Source organism: Nyctereutes procyonoides, unplaced genomic scaffold (genome assembly GCF_905146905.1).
Source record: "Nyctereutes procyonoides isolate TBG_1078 unplaced genomic scaffold, NYPRO_anot_genome, whole genome shotgun sequence".
Classification (NCBI taxonomy): domain Eukaryota; kingdom Metazoa; phylum Chordata; class Mammalia; order Carnivora; family Canidae; genus Nyctereutes; species Nyctereutes procyonoides.
The window spans coordinates 12,304,265-12,328,754 of NW_026575037.1; the positions used below are offsets into that span (position 1 = coordinate 12,304,265).

General features: G+C 43.9%; 1 protein-coding gene across 2 annotated transcripts in view; it reads right to left on the reverse strand.

Moving 5' to 3' along the window:
• CACNA1E (calcium voltage-gated channel subunit alpha1 E) overlaps nucleotides 1-7,303 on the reverse strand; it is a 385,492-nt gene extending 378,189 nt beyond the window's left edge. For both annotated transcript variants that reach the window (XM_055319282.1, XM_055319281.1), the window contains exon 1: nucleotides 7,071-7,303. In XM_055319282.1, the coding sequence (XP_055175257.1) occupies nucleotides 7,071-7,174 (104 nt within the window). In that variant the 5' untranslated portion in view covers nucleotides 7,175-7,303. The remainder of the gene's footprint in view (nucleotides 1-7,070) is intronic.
• Nucleotides 7,304-24,490: the final 17,187 nt, after the last annotated feature.

The window sequence follows — 24,490 nt, forward strand, 5'->3', positions numbered from 1 at the left end:
CTTTTAATAGGTTCTTTGGAAAACAGAATTCTGCACAAGATTTTCTGCTTCATTTGAATCACCTATTCTCTGTCCCCTTCCTTGAGGTCTTCTCTGCCCTCTCAACTCCTCCCCCTACCACATTTGGTTCACCCAGCCAAAGGCAAAAAAAATCTGGAAACCTCCCAGGCTGGTTTCTAGTCGGCTTCGTGCATCACTAGGCTCCTGAGTTAGTGCCAAGAAGGCAGGATTTGTAAAGTTGCTATGTGTGCCATAGGCTGTCAGCTGTGTGGGCGGTGGACAAGGCCTTGCAGGGGGAGGCTGGAGCTGAGGGAGGAGCAGGAAGTGCAGGGCTCCCAACAGAGAAACCTTCCTGACTTCCCATTGTAGCAAACCCATTTCTTGACAAAGGGCTAGGCTGCCCTGGTCTTAGTGTCAGGACGATTCTGTCTATAGAATGTAAGTCAGGAGAAGCCAGAGGCCTGAGACAGAAAGAAGGCTCCATCTCTCCAAGATGCACTAAGTAGACACAGTGTCCTGAGCAGTAGGGCAGAGAACAGACTCCCCACTTCCTCTGCTGACTATTCAACTGGAGGGCCTTGGGCAGTCAACAATCTGCAGAACCACACAGCTAGTCCAGGGAACTCAGCTACCTCTTTGCCCAGAAGCTAGTGGACTGGAATGGGTATCAATTCCCCTCAGTGCATTTACTTCCTCATTCATTCAACTAATACTTATTGTGAGCCAACTACATACAAGACATCGTCTTATACTCTTAAGATTAAATAAAGTCCCTCCTTTTAAGAAGCCTACACTTCAGTGGAGGGAGATAGATTATTATATATCTGATATATATATGTGATACAATATATGTATTACATTTTATATATATATATGTGATATATATATAATGTATTTGTGTGTGTCTTTATGTGCGTGCGTGTGTGTGTGTGTGTGTGTGTGTGTGTATAACAGGAAGGGCTGTGATAAAAAAAAGGGGGGAGAATAAACAGAGAAAGAGAGTGACAGTGGGGGAATGCTATGCTACCTAGGGTGATCGGAAAGGTTTCTCTGAGCAGAGACCTAGTTGAAGTGAGTGGGAGTCATGCAAGTCTTCTGTGGGGAAAGAACATTCCAGGTGGAGGGAACAGCAAAAGCAAAAGCAAACAGCAAAAATATTCCCTGAGATGGGAATGATCTGAACACATTCAAGGAATGGCACAGAACCAGTGCAGGTAGAGCAGAATGAGTGGGGAAGAGATTAAGGAACATAGCCAAAGATACCTGTGCATGTCTGGGGGTGGGGGGAGGTCCAAATGGTAGAGGAAGGGATCATGTAAGGCCTTAAAGACCATGCTAAGGACTTCGTTCTGTGGGACACGGGGAGCCACTAGAGGGTTTGAGCAGAGGACTGATATGATAAATTTCTGAAGACTCTATGATGGAGAGTCCATGTATACTATCTTTCCAATTCCTTTGTAAATCTTTAAAAAAAAAAGGCAAAGAAGAATCCTTAGCTTCAGTGGGGGAAGGAGACTCTAGCAGGGAGGCTAGTTAGTTAAGAGTGGCTACAGTTGGGAATCCCTGGGTGGCTCAGCAGTTTAGCACCTGCCTTTGGCCCAGGGCGTGATCCTGGAGTCCTGTGATTGAGTCCCACATCAGGGTCCCTGCATAGAGCCTGCTTCTCTGTCTTTCATGAATAAATAAATAAATAATTAAAAAAAAAAGAGTGGCTGCAATAATCATCTTGGACAAGTTACTCAAACTCTTTGTGCCCCAACTGTTAATATGAGGGTAATAATAATACTGGTCTCATTCAATTGTGACAAGGATTAAATAAATTAAAGAATTACAAATAGTACTGGGTAGGGGTGCCTAGATGGCACAGTCGGTTGAGCATCCCTTTTTTTTAAAGATTTTTTTTATTTATTCATGAGAGAGAGAGAGAGAGAGAGAGAGAGAGGCAAAGACACAGGCAGAGGGAGAAGCAGGCTCTATGCAGGGAGCCTGATGTGGGAGTCGATCCTGGGACTCCAGGACCACGCCCTGGGCCAAAGGCGGGCACTAAACTGCTGAGCCACCCAGGGATCCCCTGAGCATCCAATTCTTGATTTTGACTCAGCTCATAATCTCAGGGTCATGAGATCAAGCCCCACATCAGGCTCCTTGATCAATGCAGAGACAGCTTAAGATTCTCTCTCCCTATCCCTCTGCTCGCCTCCCATGCTCACTGTCTCTCACAAATAAAATAAATCTCTAAGAAAAAAAGAATAGTGTTGGGTATCTAGTAAGTACCATATAAGTGTCTATTATTTGTCTATTAAAAATAAATATCAAAGGTGACTCAGATGACGGAGATAGTGGCAAAAGTGATAAAATGTGATCTGACACATTTCAAAGAGAAAACTGATGGGGATTGGCAAGAATTGGATGTCAGTATGAGAGAAATCAGGATGATGCCAATGCTTCTGGCCCCAGCAACAGAAAGAATGAATGTAGGTTCCATTTACTGAGAAAGAGAAGACCAAAGGAAAAGCAGATTTGGAGGAAAATTGGCATTTTGCTGTTGGACAGATTTTGCTTGAGATACCTATGGATGTGCAAGTAAAGGTGCTGATTAAGCATGTGGCATCTAAAATGCAGGGAAGAGGTCTTGGCCAGAGATACAAATTTGGGAGTCACCAATCTGCACTGGTTTCTAAAGGTCTGGGACTGAGTGAGGTCACCAGGAAGTAGGTGTTGGTGAGAGATGGTAGATGGAGCCTTGGGCCCCCCAATGTTTGGGGATTGGAAAAAGGAAGAGGAAACCAGCAAAAGAGGTGAAAGGAAGATATTTGCTTGACTGGGACAAAGGCCTGATTTCAGTCCGTTCCAGAGGGAACCAGAGACAGAGAATGTAAACAAAAGGGCTCATCACACTCTACCTCTAGACCTCCACATGGAGCATGATGAGTAGTTGGTCCACAGAAACTGAAGGAAAGGCCTGGAATAGGGATACAGATGCAGTGCATGGTCAATGCAGTGGTTGGAATACCTGAAAGCTTCTTTGACTTCTGTTCTTTTCCCAGCGAAGTAGGAAGGCAGTTGCAGTTATGAGCTCAGAAGAGGCTGGGTGGAGACATTGGGGTTTGAGAATTAAGAGGAAAGTATCTCTAAATTTAGTAATCTCTAAGAGTGTAAGGGTGAATGGAAAGGTGAAAAGTCACAGGATTTCTGAGCAAGACCAAGGGACAACTTGAGGTATGGGGTCATGGATTTATAGCGAGACCAGTAAGCATAGCTGCGAGATTTTCTACATCAATGTTCTACTGCTCAAGTGCAAGGGAAGAATAGGTAGCAAGTGGGATTTAAGCACAGTTGGAGTCCAGTTAGACCAGTATAATGGAGCAACGGAGGGGCAAGGATGTTGAGGTGTAAACAAGGATGAGGAAGCATGAAGTAGAGACAAGAGCAGCTTGGGAGGCATCCAGCATTCTTGCCCCTGGCTGATGACTAGCTCTGAGAACTTGGCTGGAGAAAGGGTTGGGAGGGTAGGAGGAGACCTCAAGACTGACATCACCATTTTGCTCTGGAAAGTATTTTTGGTGCTTACAGTGGAATTTAATTTGATAAGATGAGAAGTGAGGACATGACTGAGGAGGGGAGTAGCAAAAAAAGTAATACGATCGCTGTTTTGTGGATGCCAGTGAGGTTAAAGAATCTTGGGAACTAATTATTAGAGGGAGTGAACTGGACAAAGAGGTGGTGGTCAGAGAGTAGGATGCTTGAAACTGAGATTATGGAGCAGGGCAGTTACAAGGTCTGGGCAGGTCATGGAAGTAAGGTCTCAGCTGCAAAGATGGAGGCAAAACCATGAAGGAGAAGAATTTAAGCCTCTAAGAGGCCATGGTCTAGGAGAGGTCATTTAAGTGGATATGAAAATCACTAAGACTGATGGCAAGAGGAGAGATGGGAGACAGGCAATAAACCAAGAGCTAAAGTCTTCTGGAATAAAGAGGACTGGCCTAGGAGTCTGCAGATAGCTACAAAAAGAAGTAGCAGGTGCTATTGCATGATGCCATAAGCTCCAAAGCTGTTATTTTAAAACAGGCATGAGGAATAATGGTCCAGAAGCAATAATGAGGAGACACCTACCCCAGCTTCAGGCTCAAGAATGTGAGGAAGTTTGGGAGGGAAGGCAGCTACCATATAAGGCAGCTGCCGATCAAGCCATGTTCTTGGGGGAGATGCAGGTACCAAGGACATGAAGGGAATGTCCGAAAAGGTTAGAAAAACGTAGAGGAGGGATCCCTGGGTGGCGCAGCGGTTTGGCGCCTGCCTTTGGCCCAGGGCGCGATCCTGGAGACCTGGGATCCAATCCCACATCGGGCTCTCAGTGCATGGAGCCTGCTTCTCCCTCTGCCTATGTCTCTGCCTCTCTCTCTCTCTCTCTCTCTCTCTCTCTGACTATCATAAATAAATAAAAATTCAAAAAAAAAAAGAAAGAAAAACGTAGAGGATTTTTCTGATGATCGAACAAGAGTTCCATACAGTAAAATATTAGGGTTTGGGAGCTAGCAAGGAGCAAGAAGTGGGTCTGATTAAGGCATGTAGAGCCATGTGAGGATGGAGTTTAGATGGGCAAGGAAAAAGGCATGACATTATTAACCACGGAGGTCTCCATACGGCCTGCAGTGATAAGGCTGTGAGCATTAAGAGGCAGGCAGTGGGGCAGCATTGTCTCTATCACCTCTCATTTTCTCTTCACCCATTCCAATTGGGCCCTGGCCCCATCATCCTACTGAACTGTAACCTTTAAGGTCACCTCCATATTGCTGAAATCAGTGATCCCTTCTCCATCCTCATTTGACCTCTCAACAACCTCTTCTATAGAAGATGACTCCTTCCTTCTGAACAGATACCTCTCTTTACTTCTTTGTCTCTTCACTCTCTGGCTTTCTCTTTTTTAAGATCTTAATTATTTATTTGAGAGAGAGAGAGAGAGAGCACCATGAGTGGAGGGAGAGGCAGAGGGAGAAACAACTTTCTGCTGAGCAAGGAGCCAGACATGGGCTCGATCCCAGGACCCTGAGATCATGACCTGAGCCAAAGGCAGATGCTTAACCAACTGAGCCACCCAGGTACCCCACACTATGGCTTTCTTCCTACCTCCCTGGTATCTCCTCCTTAATTCCTCCACAACCACACTCAGGAAAGCTGACAATCCCTCCCCCCCCCCCCCGCCAGCCACTGATGTATCTGCTCTGTATCACCTCCTCATGGACCTTCCTAGGTGAAAGCATAGTCTCCCAACCAACCCCACCATGACTCCTAGTAGGTGGCTGCTACTAGACTTTTATACCTCCCAACTAGCAAAAGTTTAACTTAGAGAAAGATAAAGAGTTACTTATGCATTGCTTGTCATGGTGAAGCTAGTTTTTCAGTGAGTATTGTAGGAATTCTTGAGTTAGGCCATATGACAGGCACTGAGTGACACGAAAAATGTGTAAGATAGTCTCTGGCCTGGAGTTGTTCAGAATCCTCTCAGGAAAACAAGATGGACGTGCAGAGAAATACAGTACTTCTGAATACAAAGAAATACTATCAGAGCCACATGATATTCACATGGCCACCTCCTCATTTTTTGAAGCCATGAGGTGACTTATTCAACATCATACCACTAATTAGATTCAACATGATACCACTATTTAGATCACCCTGGGAATTAGACCCAAATGTCTCAACCTCCAAGCCAGTGCTCTTGTCATGGCATCTCAATTGGTGGTTGAGATAGACTTTAAGTACTGTGAGAATTGGAAAGAAAGGCACTGTGCCATTGTGAATAGAAGCATGGATTCTAGAACCAGACTGCCAGAGTCCAAATCATCAAATCACAGTAACAACATAGTTATTATTGGAATGACTTTGGGAAAGTCACCTATCTTCTCTGTGCCTCACTGGTTAAATCTGGATAATAACTGTATCTACCTCATAACTTATGTTAAGGATTAACATAAGTTAATATGGGTGCTTAGGATGTTGCCTGGCTCTTAGAGCTATGTAGGGTTTTAAAGACTAACAGTACTTGGACGTGAACAACAGGAGAGAAGGTTGATTGCCAGATGCCTGACTCCTCTCTGAATCCCAGGAGGCTGGCACACATCAGGGCCCACTGAATGAATGAATGAATGAATGGATGGATGGATGGATGGATGGATGGATGATGAACCAGTAAACATTGTGACATCCATAGGAAAAGACCTCCAGAGATCAGCTAATCCGCCCCCCCTTTGCACCACCCAGAATGTCTAATGAGGCCAGAGAGGTAAACTCTACCATAACCACCGCCATCAAAAAAAATCTATTATTAGTCTTTTTGCACTTAATGACATCCAACAACTCAACAATCTAAAGACATACAGACCACAAGACATGCAAACATGCAGAACATACACTGACATCCAAAAATATGAAACAAAGCCCCTAGGTGGGGTATACACGTGGAGCGCCAAATGAGAATCAGATGCAATATGCTCTTCCTTTAATGTGGGACACTGGAATAAGGCCCAACTTCTCAATAGGCGTGAATTGGGTTAAAGGCAATCTAAGACAGATTGCTCTACCCAAAAGGATCAGACATAAAGCTATGGGGGCCATGAGCTCTTCCACCACTGAAGACTTGCCCCCAAAATGTAATCATTACCCCAAGGAGGACATTAGCAAGCGTACGTTTAGCTACAATTCCAGAATTAAGATGAGGCTGATGATTCGCGTTTTGGTGGCTTCTCCATGGTTTTACAGAACCCCTCTTTCCAGGGAGGCTCAGAGTGTGGAACAGACCACAGCTCCTTCCCCAGGTCTTAGTAAACTACGAATGCTTTGGAGGGGAAGGCGGGTTGCGGCCATTCGACGGAGGTAGGCCTCAGGGAGGTGGGACGCAGCCTACAGCTGGTTGGCGAGGTCCCGGCCCACCCCAGGGGCCTCGTTCGAGGGGTCATACGCCTCTTGAGCGGCAGCAGCGACAAAGGCACCGACCCCCGACCCCCGGGGACCACCCTCCCCGCCCCGGCCCCCCCCCCCCCCCCCGCCCCGGGCCGCCTTCCCGTACTCACTCCCACTCCTTGCGCCGCGCCTGCGGGGTGCTCTGCATCTTGTGCGCCTCGTGGGCCTTGATGATGTCGCGCTGCTCGATGAGGCCCCCGCGCCGCCGCTTCATCACCTCGGGGCTCACCGGGAGGAAGGGGCCGGCGCCGGCGTCCAGGGCCGCACCGCCCTCCCAGCCCGCGCCCTCGCCCTCCTGCACCGGGAAGAAGCTGTCGAAGCCGGAGGCGGCGGCGCGCGGGGAGGCCGGCAGCATGCCCACCTCGTCCGAGGCGTCGGCCTCGAGCAGGGAGCACTGCTGGGGCCTCCATGCCTCCTCCTCAGGCAGGGCCAGGACGTGGCGGCGGCGGCCCGCGGCCCAGGGCTCAGGGCTCCCGGCCGCGGCGGGGCAGGGGGCGGGCTCGGGCAGCCTGCGGCCTGGGCTCGGTCCACGCATCTCGGGCACCATCCCAGAACATTGCTCTGCGCGGGGTGGGGAGGGGGGCACGAGAGAAAGAGAGAAAAGCAAGAGGTTAGTGACGTCAAAGCTTGGGGCTGCCCCACAGCTCCGTCCCAGGCCCCAGGTCCCAGGGCCGGCCCAGAAGCTGGCTCACAGCAGGCACCCCGCAAATGATCGCTGAGCTCAGGAGCATCCGCTGTGGACCAGGCTGAGCGCCAAGTGCTGAGTACCCAAAGTTAAGTAAAATGGACTTGATTTTTGCCCCATGAACTTCACAGTCCAGTGCAGAAGACAGAGGTTAAACAAATGATTAGATGCAACGTCATGAATGGCTCCGGGTCCGCTACAAGGAGAGGAGAACTCCAAAGGCTATCGTTCTGGGCCCCAGCCGCAGACAGCTTAGCTGGCTGTTCTCTCCCAGTTCTCTCCCATTCGGGTGAAAGAATCTTTCTTACCCATTCCTCAGTGTCCTGACTCCTCTGGAGAAATGCCACCCACCACCTGCTGCCCTGATTCTCGCACTCTCTCCCCAGGACCAGCCACAGGCTGCCTATCTTTGAGAACTGGGACCCCTGTGTAGGCCCCTTCCTCCTTTCCTAATGCGTGCATCCAGCGCAGGATCTGGGAAACAAGTGTGGAATCAGGTGCCTCTGCTAGCGTCCTTGAGCCTCATTTCCTTTTCCATGCCAAGGAGGATGTGGCCAGATTTCCCTGTGAAAGACATACTCATTCAGTCAATACTGAGAGCTTACCATGTGCCAGGCACTGTGCCAGGCACGGGGTACACTGCAATGAGCTGGATTCAGTCCACATCCTCCTCATGGGAGAAACAGGAAAAACATCAGTTCTGACATGCAACATGATAGGCTGTGGTTGAGGTAGGCCCCATTGCTGTGTGAGCTTACAGTAGGGGCACCAAAGCCCATCTGGGGGCTGGAAGGGCTTTGTGGAGGAGATGAGTATTATGCTGCATTTATTTAAGCAGTACTTGCCAGGTGAGGAAAGGGAGCAGATTATGGACAAAAGGAAGAGCATGTGCAGAGAGGATTTGGGGGACTAAAGAATCCAAAACAGTTCCCATGGCAAGTCTGGAGTCTGGGGGACAGATTGTCCAATGTGAGAGGGCCCAAACCTACCACCCTTTTGAGATATCTGCTCACTGTCTCTCTTCCAGCCAAGACTCCAACACCTGAATCCCTGGCCTCCTCCCCACCCACGTTCCAAACCACACCCCTAGTGACCACAAGTGGCACACACATGCCCCCTTGGCACTGAGCAGTGTCACATGCTCAGAGAAACCCTTGCATCCAGATCACTCAATCAGTGCTTCATGAGCACCCGCTATGCACTGGGGTCTGTGCCAGGTGCCCAGGGGAGGCATCTTCCAAGAATGCTACCCTCCAGGTGCCACCACTGGCCCCCCTGGTCTGAACTGAAAGTCATTACAGCAAAGAATACTCAAATGGGTAGGAATCTTAATGGTATAGCCATGCCATTTTATAGGTGAGGAAGCTGAGGTACAGAGATGTAGACAGTTGCCCAGAGCCACACCACCACTCAAAGTCAGAGCTGGGAGACAGCTCAGGTTTCAGATCCTGGCTTATGATTTTTTCCATTATACTGACCACACTATCACTATCACATGAAGCAGAATAATAGATGCCTCTCCCAGCCCCCTCCGCATCACACCAAGATAGCAGGTGGACAAGAAAAAGCCAGAATGATCTTTCTGGGTATGTAATAAAGCCCCAGGTGAACACTGAATAGATCCTGACTTCCCTGGAAAGCAGGTCATTCAAAATCCTCCTCATTTGTCCCCTCCTGTATTTCTAGCACCTGGCATGGTCTTCCCAGCCCTACCCACACCACACCCCAAAGCATCAGTGATGCTGGGCTGGAGGCTCTGGGGACACACTGGTCAGTGCTAGGTATGCAGCCACCAAGCCTGGGTCAAAGGAGCAGAGGAAGGAAGTTAAAGGTCCAGGATAAGCTTGGTAGGGAGGAGAAATGAAGGGAAAAATACATTTCAAAATCTGCAAACAGTTGGGTGGGTCCCTAGAAAGAGTGATTCATGTTCTTCACGTTGTCATTCTGTCTCAACTCTGCTTGATGGATTTTAAATTTATCCTTCATTCCTACGATGTTTAAATGTCTCTCCCTCACCACACACATGCACGCACCCGTCCCCGGGGTGCTCCCACTCCCTCCACAGGCTTCAGCACTACCAGAAACTCAAGCACTCTCGGGTTCTCCCAGCTGCAGCCTCCTCTCCCTCATGCTCCTCCATGGCCGAGGCTCCCGGGCCACTGTCCCGGCTCTCACCGGGCCACCAGGACCTGGCTCCTGGCCTCTGCTTCCTGGCCCAGCCAGCTCTCACTCTCCTCCCTGGATTTCCCCTTCCCAGACACTTTGCCAATCTGAATCACATCTTTGCCAAAATTACAGCACAATAATATGCACTGCAGAGCTCTGCTTCAACAGAATCAATTTTACGAATATCAAAACATGAAATTATCTCATCTTTCCTTTAAGAATTCCTGTTAAACAACCCTTCTATTATTGATATAAATGTTCATCAGGGGAATCTGTCGCCCCCACTGCCTGCCAAGCCGGCCAGTCCCCAGGTCTGGCTATCATCAAACTGAGACAACATCTTCTATCTTAAGCAATTTAGACGAAACAGAGTCTACATATTCCAAGGAAGGACACTTGAATCTACTCTATAGTTAGCCTTCCTCCTGCCCAGCCCCCAAATTCTGGCATTCCTTGAAGTCCTTGATATCAGGGATTTTGGCTTATCTTTCTATATCCAGCACTCAGTCTTGAGGTCAACACATAGTAGGCTGTTGTGGTGGTCATTAGTAGGGTTTGCCAAATAGTCTGGTCATCCCCCACCCTGGGCACATAGTAGGATGCGCACTTCCTGGCCTCCTGTGGTCCAGTGGGGTCATGTGAACATTTCGGCCAATGAGTTGAGTAGAATGCTATGTGTCCCTTCGAAGCTAAGCATTTAAATGCAGTGTGAGAGCTCTAGATCTAGAGGAGCTGGCAAATCCTTCTGTAAAAAAAAACCAGATAATATTTCAGATGTTGTAGGCCATGGGATTTTTTGTTGCAAGTACTCACATTCTGTTATTATAACATGAAAACACTCAGACAATATGCAAATAAATGTGTGTGACTGTGTCCTGGTAAAACTTTATAAACTTGTGTGAACTTTTTCTTTTTTGGAGTTCAATTTGTCACCATATAGCATAACACCCAGTGCTCATCCCATCAAGTGCCCCCCTCAGTGCCTGTCACCCAGTCACCCCCACCCCCACCCACCTCCCTTTCCACAACCCCTTGTTCATTTCCCAGAGTTAGGAGTCTCTCATGTTCTGTCTCCCTCTCTGATATTTCTCACTCATTTTCTCTCCCTTCCCCTTTATTCCCTTTCACTATTTTTTATATTCCCCAAATGAATGAGACCATATAACGTTTGTCCTTCTCTAATTGACTTATTTCACTGTGTGAACTTTGCTTTTTTAAATGCATCTCTCGGACTCCATCATTATTACTCAGTCTATGTCCATGGGTCAGGTTCTGCAGCAGTAGGCCAAAAGAGGAAATGGAAACCCATAAAATAGAATCAAGGGTGGACATACCAAATTAGAAGCTTCCTAAAAAAATAAAGAAATAAAATAATAAAATAAATAAAATAAATAAATAAATAAAATAAAATAAATAAAATAAAATAAGAAGCTTCCTGAGGGCCAAGTTGCTATCCTATGGCCCTCACCCCTAGTCCCTAATTGAAGGAAAACAGGTCTTGTGGCTCTGAGATACTAGCCCAAAAATTAGCTAATGAAATCTCCAAGCGCACCTGTCTTTTTCCTCTAACCCTTACTTTCTACCAACTTCTCTTCTTATTCTTTATTGTTATTTTTGACTAATGGGCAGGGGATGGGATTTTTTTAATTACAGGTGTCCTGAGGAGGGAAAATTACTTATTTGAAACCCAGCAGCCCCATTAAGAACTCTTTCCTTGCTTGCCAGTCCACATGGAGCAGCAGGGTAAGGAAATCTTTACTCCTCTTACCCTCCCAGAGTTGGAACTGAGATCTGCCTCCACAGAGGAATATTTTGTCATTTGTGCGATCCTTCTCTTTTTACCCTATCAAGAGTGTTAAGTTTTATTCTATTTTTGATTGCTTAAGAAATAATGGCCCATGCATCCTGTTGGCTTGCTGTACCTCTTAGGCCCAGGAGGGGAGTCCACTGTACCAAGGACATGTATCCTCTCATTGGGTTCCTGCCCTTCTGACTCCCACCAGAAGTGCTCATTTTCTGCTCATTTTCTCATTCCTCCAGATTATGTGAATCCTTCAGTCACCTTCTGAAAAGTAGATATACCAGGAAGTCAACAAAGCTTATGCTCTTGTGAGTGTACCATCCTCATATCTTGAAAGTCTTGAGTTCAGCAAGGAAGAGGAAGTCTCCATTGTATACATCGCCAAGTAGCATGGGCTGGGAGATAGGTGGTGAGTGGAAATGGGACTAAAAGGTAAGTGGTGGCCCTGACGCTCTCCTGGCTCTGCTCCCTCTGCCTGCCCTGCACAATAAGAGAGCAGAACAGTTCCCATCCCCAACTGCTGGAAATGAAAAATCACAAAAATGAAACCGTTTTTAAAATATGATACTACACAACTTAGATGCCATGCTGAGTCCTCCTCTAAAAAGGATTCTCTAGAGAAGAGGACTCATAGAGTTCATAGGTTTTCTGTCCAGCAAAGGGGAAGGCAGAGAATGACCCTATTCAGAGTCCTCACCCACCTGTTCAGAGAGGAGACATTCCTGGCACAGAAATATTTATCCAGGGATTTTTCTTTTCTGAGTTAGCTCACTAGCCAACCACAAGGGAGGAACAAAATTATTTTTATTTGCTGTGACCTCCTAAGGCTGTGGTTCTCAAGCTTTATTGTACATCGGAATCATCTACACTGCTGGTTTTCTAAAATGCAGATTCCTGGGACCTCCCTCCAGAGATTCTCATATGATAGATCTTGGGTGCACTCAGGAATCTGTAGTTTTAACAAGCATCTCCTCCCCCAATCATGTCTTAAGAAACACTGTCCTAAAAGCACCTTATAGTTACAAGAGGTTGTGCTAAGTTGGTAGGCGGTGTCATCCTGGATGAAATGTGGTAATAAAGGCCCTTAGGACAGTGTCCCTCTCACCCATCCTCAGTCTGTATCTACATACCCAGAGGAGTTCTTTGACCCACCCCCACTCCTTGCAAAACTCTAAGCTCCCCTAGACTGGCATCAGTTTTTGCCCATCCCACATTCTTCTCCATATGTCTATGTTGTTATGGTGACTGTTCAAGGATGGGCTAATGTCCAACTGCAATTTGACAGGCTGGTGCATTTTGAATGTAAACCAAGACCCAAGGAAAACACTCTGCTTCAAATATGGAGTAATCACCAAGTCCACCAGAGTCCCTGTGGAGGAGTCAAAAGATCCCATGATCTGGTGTCAGAATCTCTGGGTTCGGTTCTTCCACTTGCTAGTCAAGTAACCTTTGGCAATATGCTTCTCTTCTCTGGGTCAATTTCCTCACCTGAACAATAAGGATAAAAATACAACTTGCCCTATAGAAATCTGTGGTGGGAATCAAATAGGAGAGCATCTGGGAAAGAACCTGCAGACTGTTAAGTCATATAAATATGGGGGAAAAAAGAGAAGAGATTAAAGCCTGCATGCTGGAGCCAGGCTGCCTGGGTATGAATCTAAGCTTCCCTCTCACCAACTGAATCCATGAGCAAATCATATAGCCTTCCATTATTCATCTGTAGAAGGGTCATTAAGAGTAGATACTTCATAAGGCTGTTGTGAGAAGTGAATATAGAAGCATAAAACAGTATGCGATAAAAATGCCCAATAAATATTAGCTGTCATTTTTATTATGTAAAATGTCTTATTTTTTAACTAAATAATGCTAGTAACCAACCTCAAAATACCTGGGGCTTAAGAAAGTCAAGTTTTCTTTCTTTGTCGTATCTCCATATAATAATACAAACTGGCCTGGAATATGGGAAAGATGGGCTCTGCTCCACTCAGGGACTAGGTTTATCTCATTCAAGTGGCTCTGTTATCCCCTAAGGATGGCAAATTTCTTCCTTTCAGGCCAGATAGTAAATATTTCAGACTTTGTAGGCCATGAGGTCTCAGTGGCAACTATTCAGCCCTGTCCTTGTAGTATAAAAGTGCCATAGATAATACATTTTTTTAAAAAAATGGATGTGGGCAGCCGGATGGCTCAGCGGTTTAGCACCGCCTTCAGCCCAGGGCCTAATCCTGGGGACCCGGGATCAAGTCCGCATCGGGCTCCTTGCGTGGAGCCTGCTTCTCCCTCTGCCTGTATCTCTGCCTCTGTGTGTGTGTGTGTGTGTGTGTGTGTGTGTGTCTCATGAATGAATAAAAATCTTTTTAAAAAATGAATGTAGCTGTGTTTCAATAAAACTTTATTTACAAAAGCTGGCAGCTGACACCCAGACTTAGAGCCTCAGAGTCCTCCACTAGACTTTTTGTCTCTAGCCTGGAGAGCCTGGAGACAAAGAAAAAAAGCTTGGAGGACCTTACAAGAGGTCTAGAGGCCAGACCTATAAGTGGTGTGTAGCCCTTAAACCATATTTCATTAGCCAGAACTCTGTGACCCACTTAACTTAAGGAAGGCAGAAATATAGTCTACCTGTGTGCAAAGTAAGAAGAGAAGAAAACCAATAATAATAATCACTAACAATCCCCATTACACTATTACTATTTGTGTTGTGATATAACCACAAAAATAAATACAAATGTAAATAATTACAAATATATCAAATAGATTGAATATTGGCCAGTCTAATGACATATTAATGAATTGCTAAAAATTAGCCACATTATAATGTGTACAGAGATAGATAAACAAATTTATTAAAAGAAAAAGGAGAGGGGCACCTGGGTGGCTCAGTGGTTGAGTGTTTGCCTTTTGCTCAGGTTGTGATTCTGGGGTCCTGGGATTGAGTCCTACAGGGAGCCTGCTTCTCTCTCTGCCTATGTCTCGGCCTCTGTGTGTCTTTCATGAATTAATAAATAAAATCTTAAAAAAAAGAAAAAGGAGAAACCCTAAACATGACAAACAATCAATTCACCAAAGGATCTGATGATTTGGAAAGCAAGACCTCAAAACTGTAAAATGTGGGTGGGTCCTAATGAATTACAGAGAGGGCTCACATCACAGACATATCTCTACAGTCTCTTGATTATGACACCTCCTCACACACACTAGCCTTTTAGTTACATGAAGGCAGAAACCACACTTGCTTTATTCACCGCTGTATCCCTAGCACCCAGCCCTGATAGGCATTGAGTAAATATTTATGAAAGGAAAGAATACATAGGAGGAGAGAGAGAGCAGGGGCAGGAAGCAGAGAGAAAAGACTTCGCTCTGCAGTTTTCCCATACTATAATTTTGTTATTGTGGTAAATTAGTCCCCTTTAAGAGTTACCTTCCATAGAAATCCAAGAACACTTGAGTGGATAGAAGTGGTTTTAAGGGGCCGTTACTTGCAACTTTCCAATTTGCTTAAATAGTCATCTTTATTATTCTGCTTTAGAAGCTGCTTCAAGCCTCCACAGGATCTGCCTGCCTTAAAGAAGGAGGAAAAAACTATTTAATAAGGAAAGGGGCCTTAAAACATGACTATGCAGAAATCATCAGAGAAAAAGAAAAGAGATTCATTTAACAAGCATTTACTGAGCACCTACTATGTATTGGGGATGGAGAAAAGCCCTGGAAACTTTATGAGACCACAACAAGAGCCCAGGAAGAAACCCAAGGGGTTAGGTCCAGTAAAGTTCATTTGTTGTTGCTGTTGTTGAGCTTCATTTTAACACAGTAATTTTTAAATGTAAAGCAAGAATTACTTCTGTAAGACACTTTGAGATTACTTGAGCATTTGTGACTTTTCTTCTTCTCTTACTCCTTCCACCTCCCTAAAGCACCCAGACATAAACAAAGATAAAAAGAGAGGTATATTGGGATGCTTGAGTGGCTCAGTGGTTGAGCGTCTACCTTTGGCTCAGGGCATAATCCCAGGACTCTGGGATCAAGTCCCACATCAGACTTCCTGCATGAAGCCTGCTTCTCCCTCTGCCTATGTCTCTGTCTCTCTCTGTCTCTCTGTCGTCTCTCTCTCTCTCTCTCTCTCTCTCTCTCTCTCATGAATAAATAAAATCTTTTAAAAAATAAAAATAAAAAATAGAGGTATACTTTTCCTGAGGACTCAAAGGGGAGTAGAAAACGAAGAACAGAATACCACTCCTCAGAGAGTCTCTGGAAGAAAAGCTCACCAGGAATCAGTAACAGTTGCAGCTGGAGATAAAACAAATGCCTCCACTCCTTGGACTTGCAGAAACAGAGTGGAGGTCCCACAGCTGCCTAACTGGGAACAAAGGTGGCCTGGTGGGCAAACAACTGGGAGACCACAGGTACGCCCAGAAAGGTCCAAACCACTGCAGCATTAGGCTCAGAAAACAGAGTGCTGCAGAAACTTCTCCAAGAGCCTCTTTTCCATCAAAACATTTCTCAAGTATCAGTCCCAGGAGCACCAAGGATCTCCAACTAGAGCCTGATAATATTCTTCCCACCCACACAGACCCAGATTACTTGAATTGATTTCCTTGGAAGCCCTGTTTTAAAGAGTAAGCTACTGCCGCAGTAAAGTAATGAGGGGAGGACAGCAGTGTTGGTGCCTGCAGCCAGGTGGAATCTCCTCTCTGCTCGGGGTCCTGATACCAGGGCAGGCTTTCAAAGGCACCAGCACAGCAGCCCCCCTTCTCTGCAGCTCTCAGCAAGGAATGCTGTTAGAAGTGCCACATAAAGAAACAGGTGCAAAGCCCTGAGTCTGGCATTCAGGGCCTCTACAATGTGGCCCCAGGAAGAAGGACAAGCCTATAATCCGAGGGCTTTGCATTTTTAACCAGCCAGGAGCCTTGGTGGTGGTGGCCGTCCATCTGTCGGCCAGTACTGGCAACTGCTGGGAGTCAAATCCAGATGTCAGATCTGTCTCAGAGCCCAGCCTCTGTCCAGCCACCTTTTCAGCCATGATCCAAGACATGGAAGTTACAAAGAAGCTTGCCACCAAGTAGAAGGATGACAACTTGTGAGCTGTGGGAATGAAAGAAGGACATACTGATGCCTCCAAAGCATATCTGGTCTCTGAAAGTTTTTAGATTCTTTTAGACTCTTTCCTTCATCTCACCTTCATCTCTGTACTCTCTGTTCATTTTTATGCATTTTCTTTCTGGTCATTCATTGTGTATTTCACCACATAATTACAAATAATGATATTATAATTAACCTGTGTAAGCCAAGAATTCATTGAGAACAAAATTTGCATTTCCAGGGATAATATGACCTGAAGGATTTTTCACTCAATAAACACACACAGAGTACAATGTGTGCAATCCTAGGTATGCAAACTCAGACTGGTCTCCCTGGAGTTGGGCAATATGACACAGAGCACTTAGAAGATTAGACCAACAATTACAACCCAATTGAAAGTGCCTGCATACCTCCAACAAGCTAGAAAGAAAACTCGAAGAAAACATTATGGTCACATCTTTAGGACCCTTCCATTCCCTACCCTTGTGCCATATCTAGACACTCTGGGCGATGGGCTCCATCTAGCTCCAGGGTGGATTCTAATTAGATTAAGCCAGTCAGGATAATCTCATCCTTTAACAAATGGTTAATTAAGAAGAGGGCACATGACCCATTTAAGGCCAGTAAAGTATGAGGTAAAGCTTACTGGGGTTTTTAAGAAAATTCTCCCAACTTTTAAAGGAAGCTGTTAAGGGAAATGCCTCTGGACACTGTCCTACACAGATATAAATGGTGAAACTGCTGCCACCACCCCACCACCAACCTAAGGATGAAACTGCCACATGCAGGAAAAAAGGGCCAAAAGAATCCCAGGCAATGGAGATAAAACCACCCCACCTCTGTACCACTAGCAATATGAGGCAATACAGCTCCTGATGGCTGAAGTCCATTTATTTGAGTTACATTTTCTGTTACTTCCATCCCAAAGCATACTAACTGCAGAAGCCCCCACATCCTCCATACAATAAGAGTTACTACTCCACAAACCCACAAAACCATTTAATTGTTTTTGGTTACATCTGGGGGAAAGTCTCCTTGCACTCTTCCATTTTTTTTTTGGTTGTAATTCATCTTTTTTAATTATTCATGAAAGACACACAGAGAGAGAGGCAGAGACACAGGCAAATGGAGAAGCAGGCTCCATGCTAGGAGCTGGACGTGGGATTCGATGCAGGGACTCCAGGATCACGCCCCAGGCCGAAGACGCCTGCCTTCGGCGTCTAAGCGGTGCCGCTTAGCCACCCAGGTGTCCCTAATTCATCTTTTAAACATAGACCCTGGGACTTGCATAAAATTCTTGAAGATTCTAAGAATCATTTATTGTGGATTCTTAGAATCCTTTGTATAATGGGATAATGACTCAACCCAAATGGAATCAAGTTAAATTCAATTGAGTGAGCAGTAAGTTTTAAGTAGAGAAGGAAACACTGCAATTGGATTACATGGAAAAGATCTTATTGCAATTAAAGACAGTATAAAAAGATTTAGTGGTCATAGTAAACACTACCACCACCATCATCATCATCAAAAAATAATGGCTTATATTGAATTTTTATTTTATGCTAGATATGTGCCTTTCATACAATAAATCTGAAGAATTTGTGTAATTCTTGAAAAAAATCTTATGAAACAACTATTATTATCTCAGTTTTACAAATGAGAAAACTGAGACTTAAACGGGTTATCTCCAATGTTAGGATCACACCATCATGAAGCAGTAGAGCATCTGATCCATGTCTGACTGACTTTGTGCTGTCACCACTACACCACATTGGGTGCTAATAACAGTAGTACTATGACAATAATAATAGTAAGGATAACTTTCACTTATTGAGCTCAGACTCAGAACCAGAAATTCATGTTTATTAACCACCCTAGAAGATAAATATTATTACTATTCTCATTTAATAATGGAAACTTACTCAAGGTCACCCAGCTAGTAAACACTGAATCTAGACCTCAGTATCTCATTCCTTACCCAATTGTCTCTAGAAAGCTGTATTTTGAAAGTGGATGGGGGATCTCAAATGGTCCTATTCCTTGGATACAAGACCATTTGTGTGTTTCTTTTCTTTTTCTTTTCTTCTTCTTTTTTTTTTTTTTGAAGATCTGTGTGTTTTAGTGACTGTGTGTACCATGTACATATATGTGTAGGGGGTAATAAGTCCCACATATTTGTGACAGATTCTACCCACAGGTCTGGCTTTGTGTCTTTACGAGGTTTGTGCAGAAGATGAAGAGCCATGGTCAGTGGCACTCTCTAAATAAGCACAGCACTGCATAGAGGTAGAGCATGCTCCTGCCTTGGCACATTGTCTCAGGCCTCCCCAGGCAGCACCATCCAGGATGATCATAGGACTGCCCAGACTTATAGAAAAGGAGGAGTGACATTGAGATTATGTCATCACCTGACAAGAATCAAGGCACTGATCTGCTCTGGGATGAAACAAGGAGGAAACAAAATAAGTCTTGGGATCTTTCCACCTCCTTTCCTGGTCCCTGGACTCTCTCTTGCCACCTTACACCTGCACCCTCCAGCTACCAGGGTCCTTACGCTGCCCTCTGGCTGTTGCCAAATTCCTGCCTGTCACCATAATGTTCTAAAAAAAATGATTATGGCAAATTGTATCCAAAAATTAAAACTGCTCTGAAAAAATTTCTTTCTGATTTGCAAAGTTTTATATAGACAGAATGTCTCATATAGTGACCTGTGCTGGAAAAAATAGAATTCTATGTAACTGGGAGGCATCAGAAAGGCTGATAGTAGACCAGGTAGTCACCATACATGCTCCAAGGTATTTCTTTCTTTTTTTTTCTTTTTTTGCTCCAAGGTATTTCATCCTGTCTTTCTTCTACCTCTTTTTCCCACTCCACACTTAAGTTCCCCCAACACCAAAGCTCTCAGTTAGAGATGAAATCAAAATCACCTAAATGCATTAGCAGGTTCTAAGGTGCCAGTGCTCCAGAGAGGTGGGTAAGTACTTTGACAGCCAGGCAGTGATAACAGGAAGAGAGGCAAGAGTGGAGCCTCTGTTTGTCGCCCTGTATGAGAATGTCCTGATACTGTGAAAACAGAGGACTGCCCCTTCCATCCAACTATGTTTTCCATGCATTTTAGTCTGATTTCTCCTATGTAAAATCAGTGCCTTTTCACTGGGGCTAGCTGAACTCTGGAAAATATGGAAGTTCTGTGGCAAGAAGTCCTTCCTTATCACATAAATTATAATTATATGTTACCATATTACCTCTTTTTGGACCAAGCACCATACTGAAGGCTTTACAAGCTTTCTAGGTAATCTTCTCAGCAGTCTTTAATTTTTTTTTTTTTAGTGAACTGAATCATTCACTCATTCATCCAATCACTTATTTATTCAACACACTTATGGTGAGCACCTATTACATGCCAACCATTGCACTAACATTAGGGCCAAAACAGACCCATAGACAAATGCTGACAGGCCACTGTGATAAGTGCTCAAATGGAACCAAAAAAATAAGTTGCTTTGGGAGTCCATAGAGGGCACTGGAGAGTTGGACAGATTGCTTGAAGGATAGGATATTTAAGCTGAGAATGTACATTATGTAAGAATAGGCCTGGCAGAGAGGGTGGGAGTTGGGGTGAGTTGCAATTTAAACAGCATGGTCCGGGAGGCCTCATTGAGAAAGTGACATTGAACGTGATAGATCATATCAACAAGAGAAAAAAACGAAGAACCATATGATCCTCTCAATAGATGCAGAGAAAGCATTTGACAAAATACAGGATCCATTCCTGATCAAAACTCTGAAGACTGTAGGGATAGAGGGAACATTCCTCAGCATCTTAAAAGCCATCTATAAAAAGCCCACAGCAAATATCATTCTCAATGGGGAAACACTAAAAGCCTTTCCCCTAAGATCAGGAACAAGACAAGGATGTCCACTCTCACCACTGCTATTCAACACAGTACTAGAAGTCCTAGCCTCAGCAATCAGACAACAAAAAGAAATAAAAGGCATTCAAATTGGCAAAAAAAAAAAAAAGTCAAACTCTCCCTCTTCGCAGACGACATGATACTGTACGTAGAAAACCCAAAAGACTCCAACCTTAGACTGCTAGAATTCATACAGCAATTTGGCAATGTGGCAGGATACAAAATCAATGCCCAGAAATCAGTGGAATTTCCATACAGTAACAATGAGACTGAAGAAAGAGAAATTAAGGAGTCAATCCCATTCACAATTGCACCCAAAAGCATAAGATACCTAGGAATAAACCTAACCAAAGAGGTAAAAGATCTATACCCTAAAAACTACAGAACACTTCTGAAAGAAATTGAGGAAGACGCAAAGAGATGGAAAAATGTTCCATGCTCATGGATTGGAAGAATTAATATTGTGAAAATGTCAATGCTACCCAGTGCAATTTACACATTCAATGAATCCCTATCAAAATACCATGGACTTTCTTCAGAGAGTTGGAGCAAATAATCTTAAGATTTGAGTGGGATCAGAAAAGACCCTGAATAGCCAGGGAAATATTGAAAAAGAAAACCAGAGCCAAGGGAATCACAATGCCAGATTTCAAGTTGTACTACAAAGCTGTGATCATCAAGACAGTGTGGTACTGGCACAAAAACAGGCACATAGATCAATGGAACAGAATAGAGAACCCAGAAATGAGCCCTCAACTCTATGGTCAAGTAATATTTGACAAAGCAGCGGAGACTATCCACTGGAAAAAGGACAGTCTCTTAAAAAAAATGGTGCTGGAAAAATTGGACAGCCACGTTCAGAGGAATGAAATGAGACCATTCCCTTACACCATACACAAAGATAAACTCAAAATGGATGAAAGATCCAAATTTGAGACAAGAATCCATCAAAATCCTAGAGGAGAACACAGGCAACACCCTTTTTGAACTTGGCCACAGCAACTTCTTGCAAAATATATCTATGAAGGCAAGGGAAACAAAAGCAAAAATGAACTATCGGTATTTAATCAAGGTAAAAAGCTTCTGGACAGCAAAAGAAACAGCCAACAAAAGTAGAAGACAACCTACAGAATGGGAGAAGATATTTGCAAATGCCATATCAGATAAAGGGCTAGTATCCAAGATCTATAAAGAACTTATTAAACTCAACAGCAAAGAAACAATCAAATCATGAACTGGACAAAAGACACTAATAGAAATTTCACCAAAGACAACATCCACATGGCCAACAAGCACATGAGAAAATGCTCCGCATCACTTGCCATCAGGGGAATACAAATCAAAACCACAAGATAACATCTCACACCAGTGAGAATGGTGAAAAATAACAAGAGGGGAAACAACAAATGTTGGAGAGGATGTGGAGGAAGGGGAACCCTCTTGCACTGTTGGTGAGAATGTGAACTGGTGCAGCCACTCTGGAAAACTGTGTGGAGGTTCCTCAAAGAGTTAAAAATAGAGCTACCCTACGACCCAGCAATTGCACTGCTGGGGATTTACCCCAAAGATACAGTGAAAAACTGAGACACCTGCACCCCAATGTTTATAGTAGCAATGTCCACAATAGCCAAACTGTGGAAGGAGCCTCGGTGTCCATCAAAAGATGAATAGATAAAGAAGCTGTGGTCTATATATGCAATGGAATATTACTCAGCCATAGAAATGACGAATACCCACCATTTGCTTCAATGTGGATGGAACTGGAGGGTATTATGCTGAGTGAAATAAGTCAATCAGAGAAGGACAAACATTATATGGTTTCACCCATTCGGGGAATATAAAAAATAGTGAAAGGGATTAAAGGGAAAAGGAGAGAAAATGAGTGGGAAATATCAGTGACAAAACATGAGAGACTCCTAACTCTGGGAAACGAACAAGGGGTAGGAAGGGGAGGTGGGCGGGGGGGGCGGTGACTGGGTGATGGGCACTGAGGGGGGCACTTGATGAGATGAGCACTGGGTGTTATACTATATGTTGGCAAATTGAACTCCAATAAATAAATAAATATATATATATGTATGTATGTATACATATATGTGTGTATATATATATATATATATATATATATATATATGAAAACAGTATGGAGGTTTCTCAAAAAATTAAAAATAGTACTATCGTATGCTCCAACAATCTTTTTTTGTATATTTTTATTGGAGTTCAAGAATATACCAAAAATATACCAAATATTTTTGGTATAAAAAATATACCAAATAAATAAATAAAAAGAGAAAGTGACACTTGAGCCTGATGCCCTGCCCCAGTATAAGGCCAAGTAACCTCCAAGAAAGAAGGGGTGGAGACAACATATTAGTTAACTATGCCTGGCTGGCTCAGTCAGTAGAGCATGAAGCTCTTGATCTTGGAGTAGTGAGTTTGAGCCCCACCCTGGGTGTAGAGACTGCTTTAAAAAATCTATTTATTTTTTTAAAAAGAATGACAAATCATGAGTTAACTAGAAAACCTCTGATTAGAACTAAGGAAAAACATGGATTTGTAAAAATCAAGTTGTTTTCCATTAATGTGGCTAGGGACACAGAAATCAAACAAGCTTCTGGAAATTAAGGATAGCTACATTTTTATAACCTGAGTTTTGTGGCCATGCAAATTCAAATCTGCTTCATAATGTATCACCCAAAAAGCAATGAGATATAGCATAGAAATACGGTAGATATGATTCCATATTATTTATCTGGATCATCTGAACTATTCATTCTTTGGAATACTAGGACTAAAATTCAGCAGTGAAGGTTTTAACTATTCAAGGCCCTGTCTTAGGACTCCACCTGTAATTTGTGTAGTCTTAATGTGGGTTACCATGGCATTGATTGTCTTAGCTTCATCCTAGGCAATGATATATATAAAATCATGATCTGATATGCTAATTATATTTTCACTATTTTTTTCAGTTTTTTAAAAAGACTTTATTTTTCAGAGCAGTTTTAGGTTCAAAGAAAAATTGAGAGAAAAGCACAGAGAGTTCCCATATACTTCCTGTCCTCACACATCCACCATCTTCCTCCATTGTCAACAACCCCTACCAGAGTGGTAGGTACATTTGTTACAACTGATGAACCTGCACTGACACATCATCATCCCCTACAGTCTAGAGTTTACAATAGGGTTCATTCTAGGTGTCCTGCATTCTGTACGTTTGGACAAATGTATAATGACACGATTCAAGCACTATAGCATTATACAGAATATTTTCACTGCCTTAAAAATCCTCTGCGTCCTGCCTATTCATCCCTTCCTAACCCCCACAATCCCTGACAACCACTTAATCTTTTTTACCATCCCCATAGTTTTGCCTTTTCCAGAACATCATATAGTTGGAATTAATACAGTATTTAGCCTTTTTGGATTGACTTCTGTCATTTAGTAACATGCAATTAAGATCCCTCCATGTCTTTTCATGGCTTGATAGCTCATTTCTTTTTGGCACTGAATAACATTCCATTGTCTGATTACCACAGATTATCCATTTACCTACTGAAAAATATCTTGCTTCCAAGTTTTGGCAATTATGAATAAAGCTGCTAACAACTTCTGTGTGCAGGCTTTTGTATGGACATAAGTTTTCAGCTCCTTTGGGTAAATACCAAGAAGCCTGATTGTTGGATCACATGGTAACAGTATATTTAGTTTTGTAAGAAATTGCCAAACTATCTTGCAAAGTGAATATATCATTTTGTATTCCCACCAGCAATGAAAGAGAGAGTTCCTGTTGCTCCAATTCTTGCCAGCATTTGGTGTTGTCAGTGTTTTGGATTTTTACCATTATAACGCGTATATAATGATATCTTATTGTTGTTTTACACTTTTCCT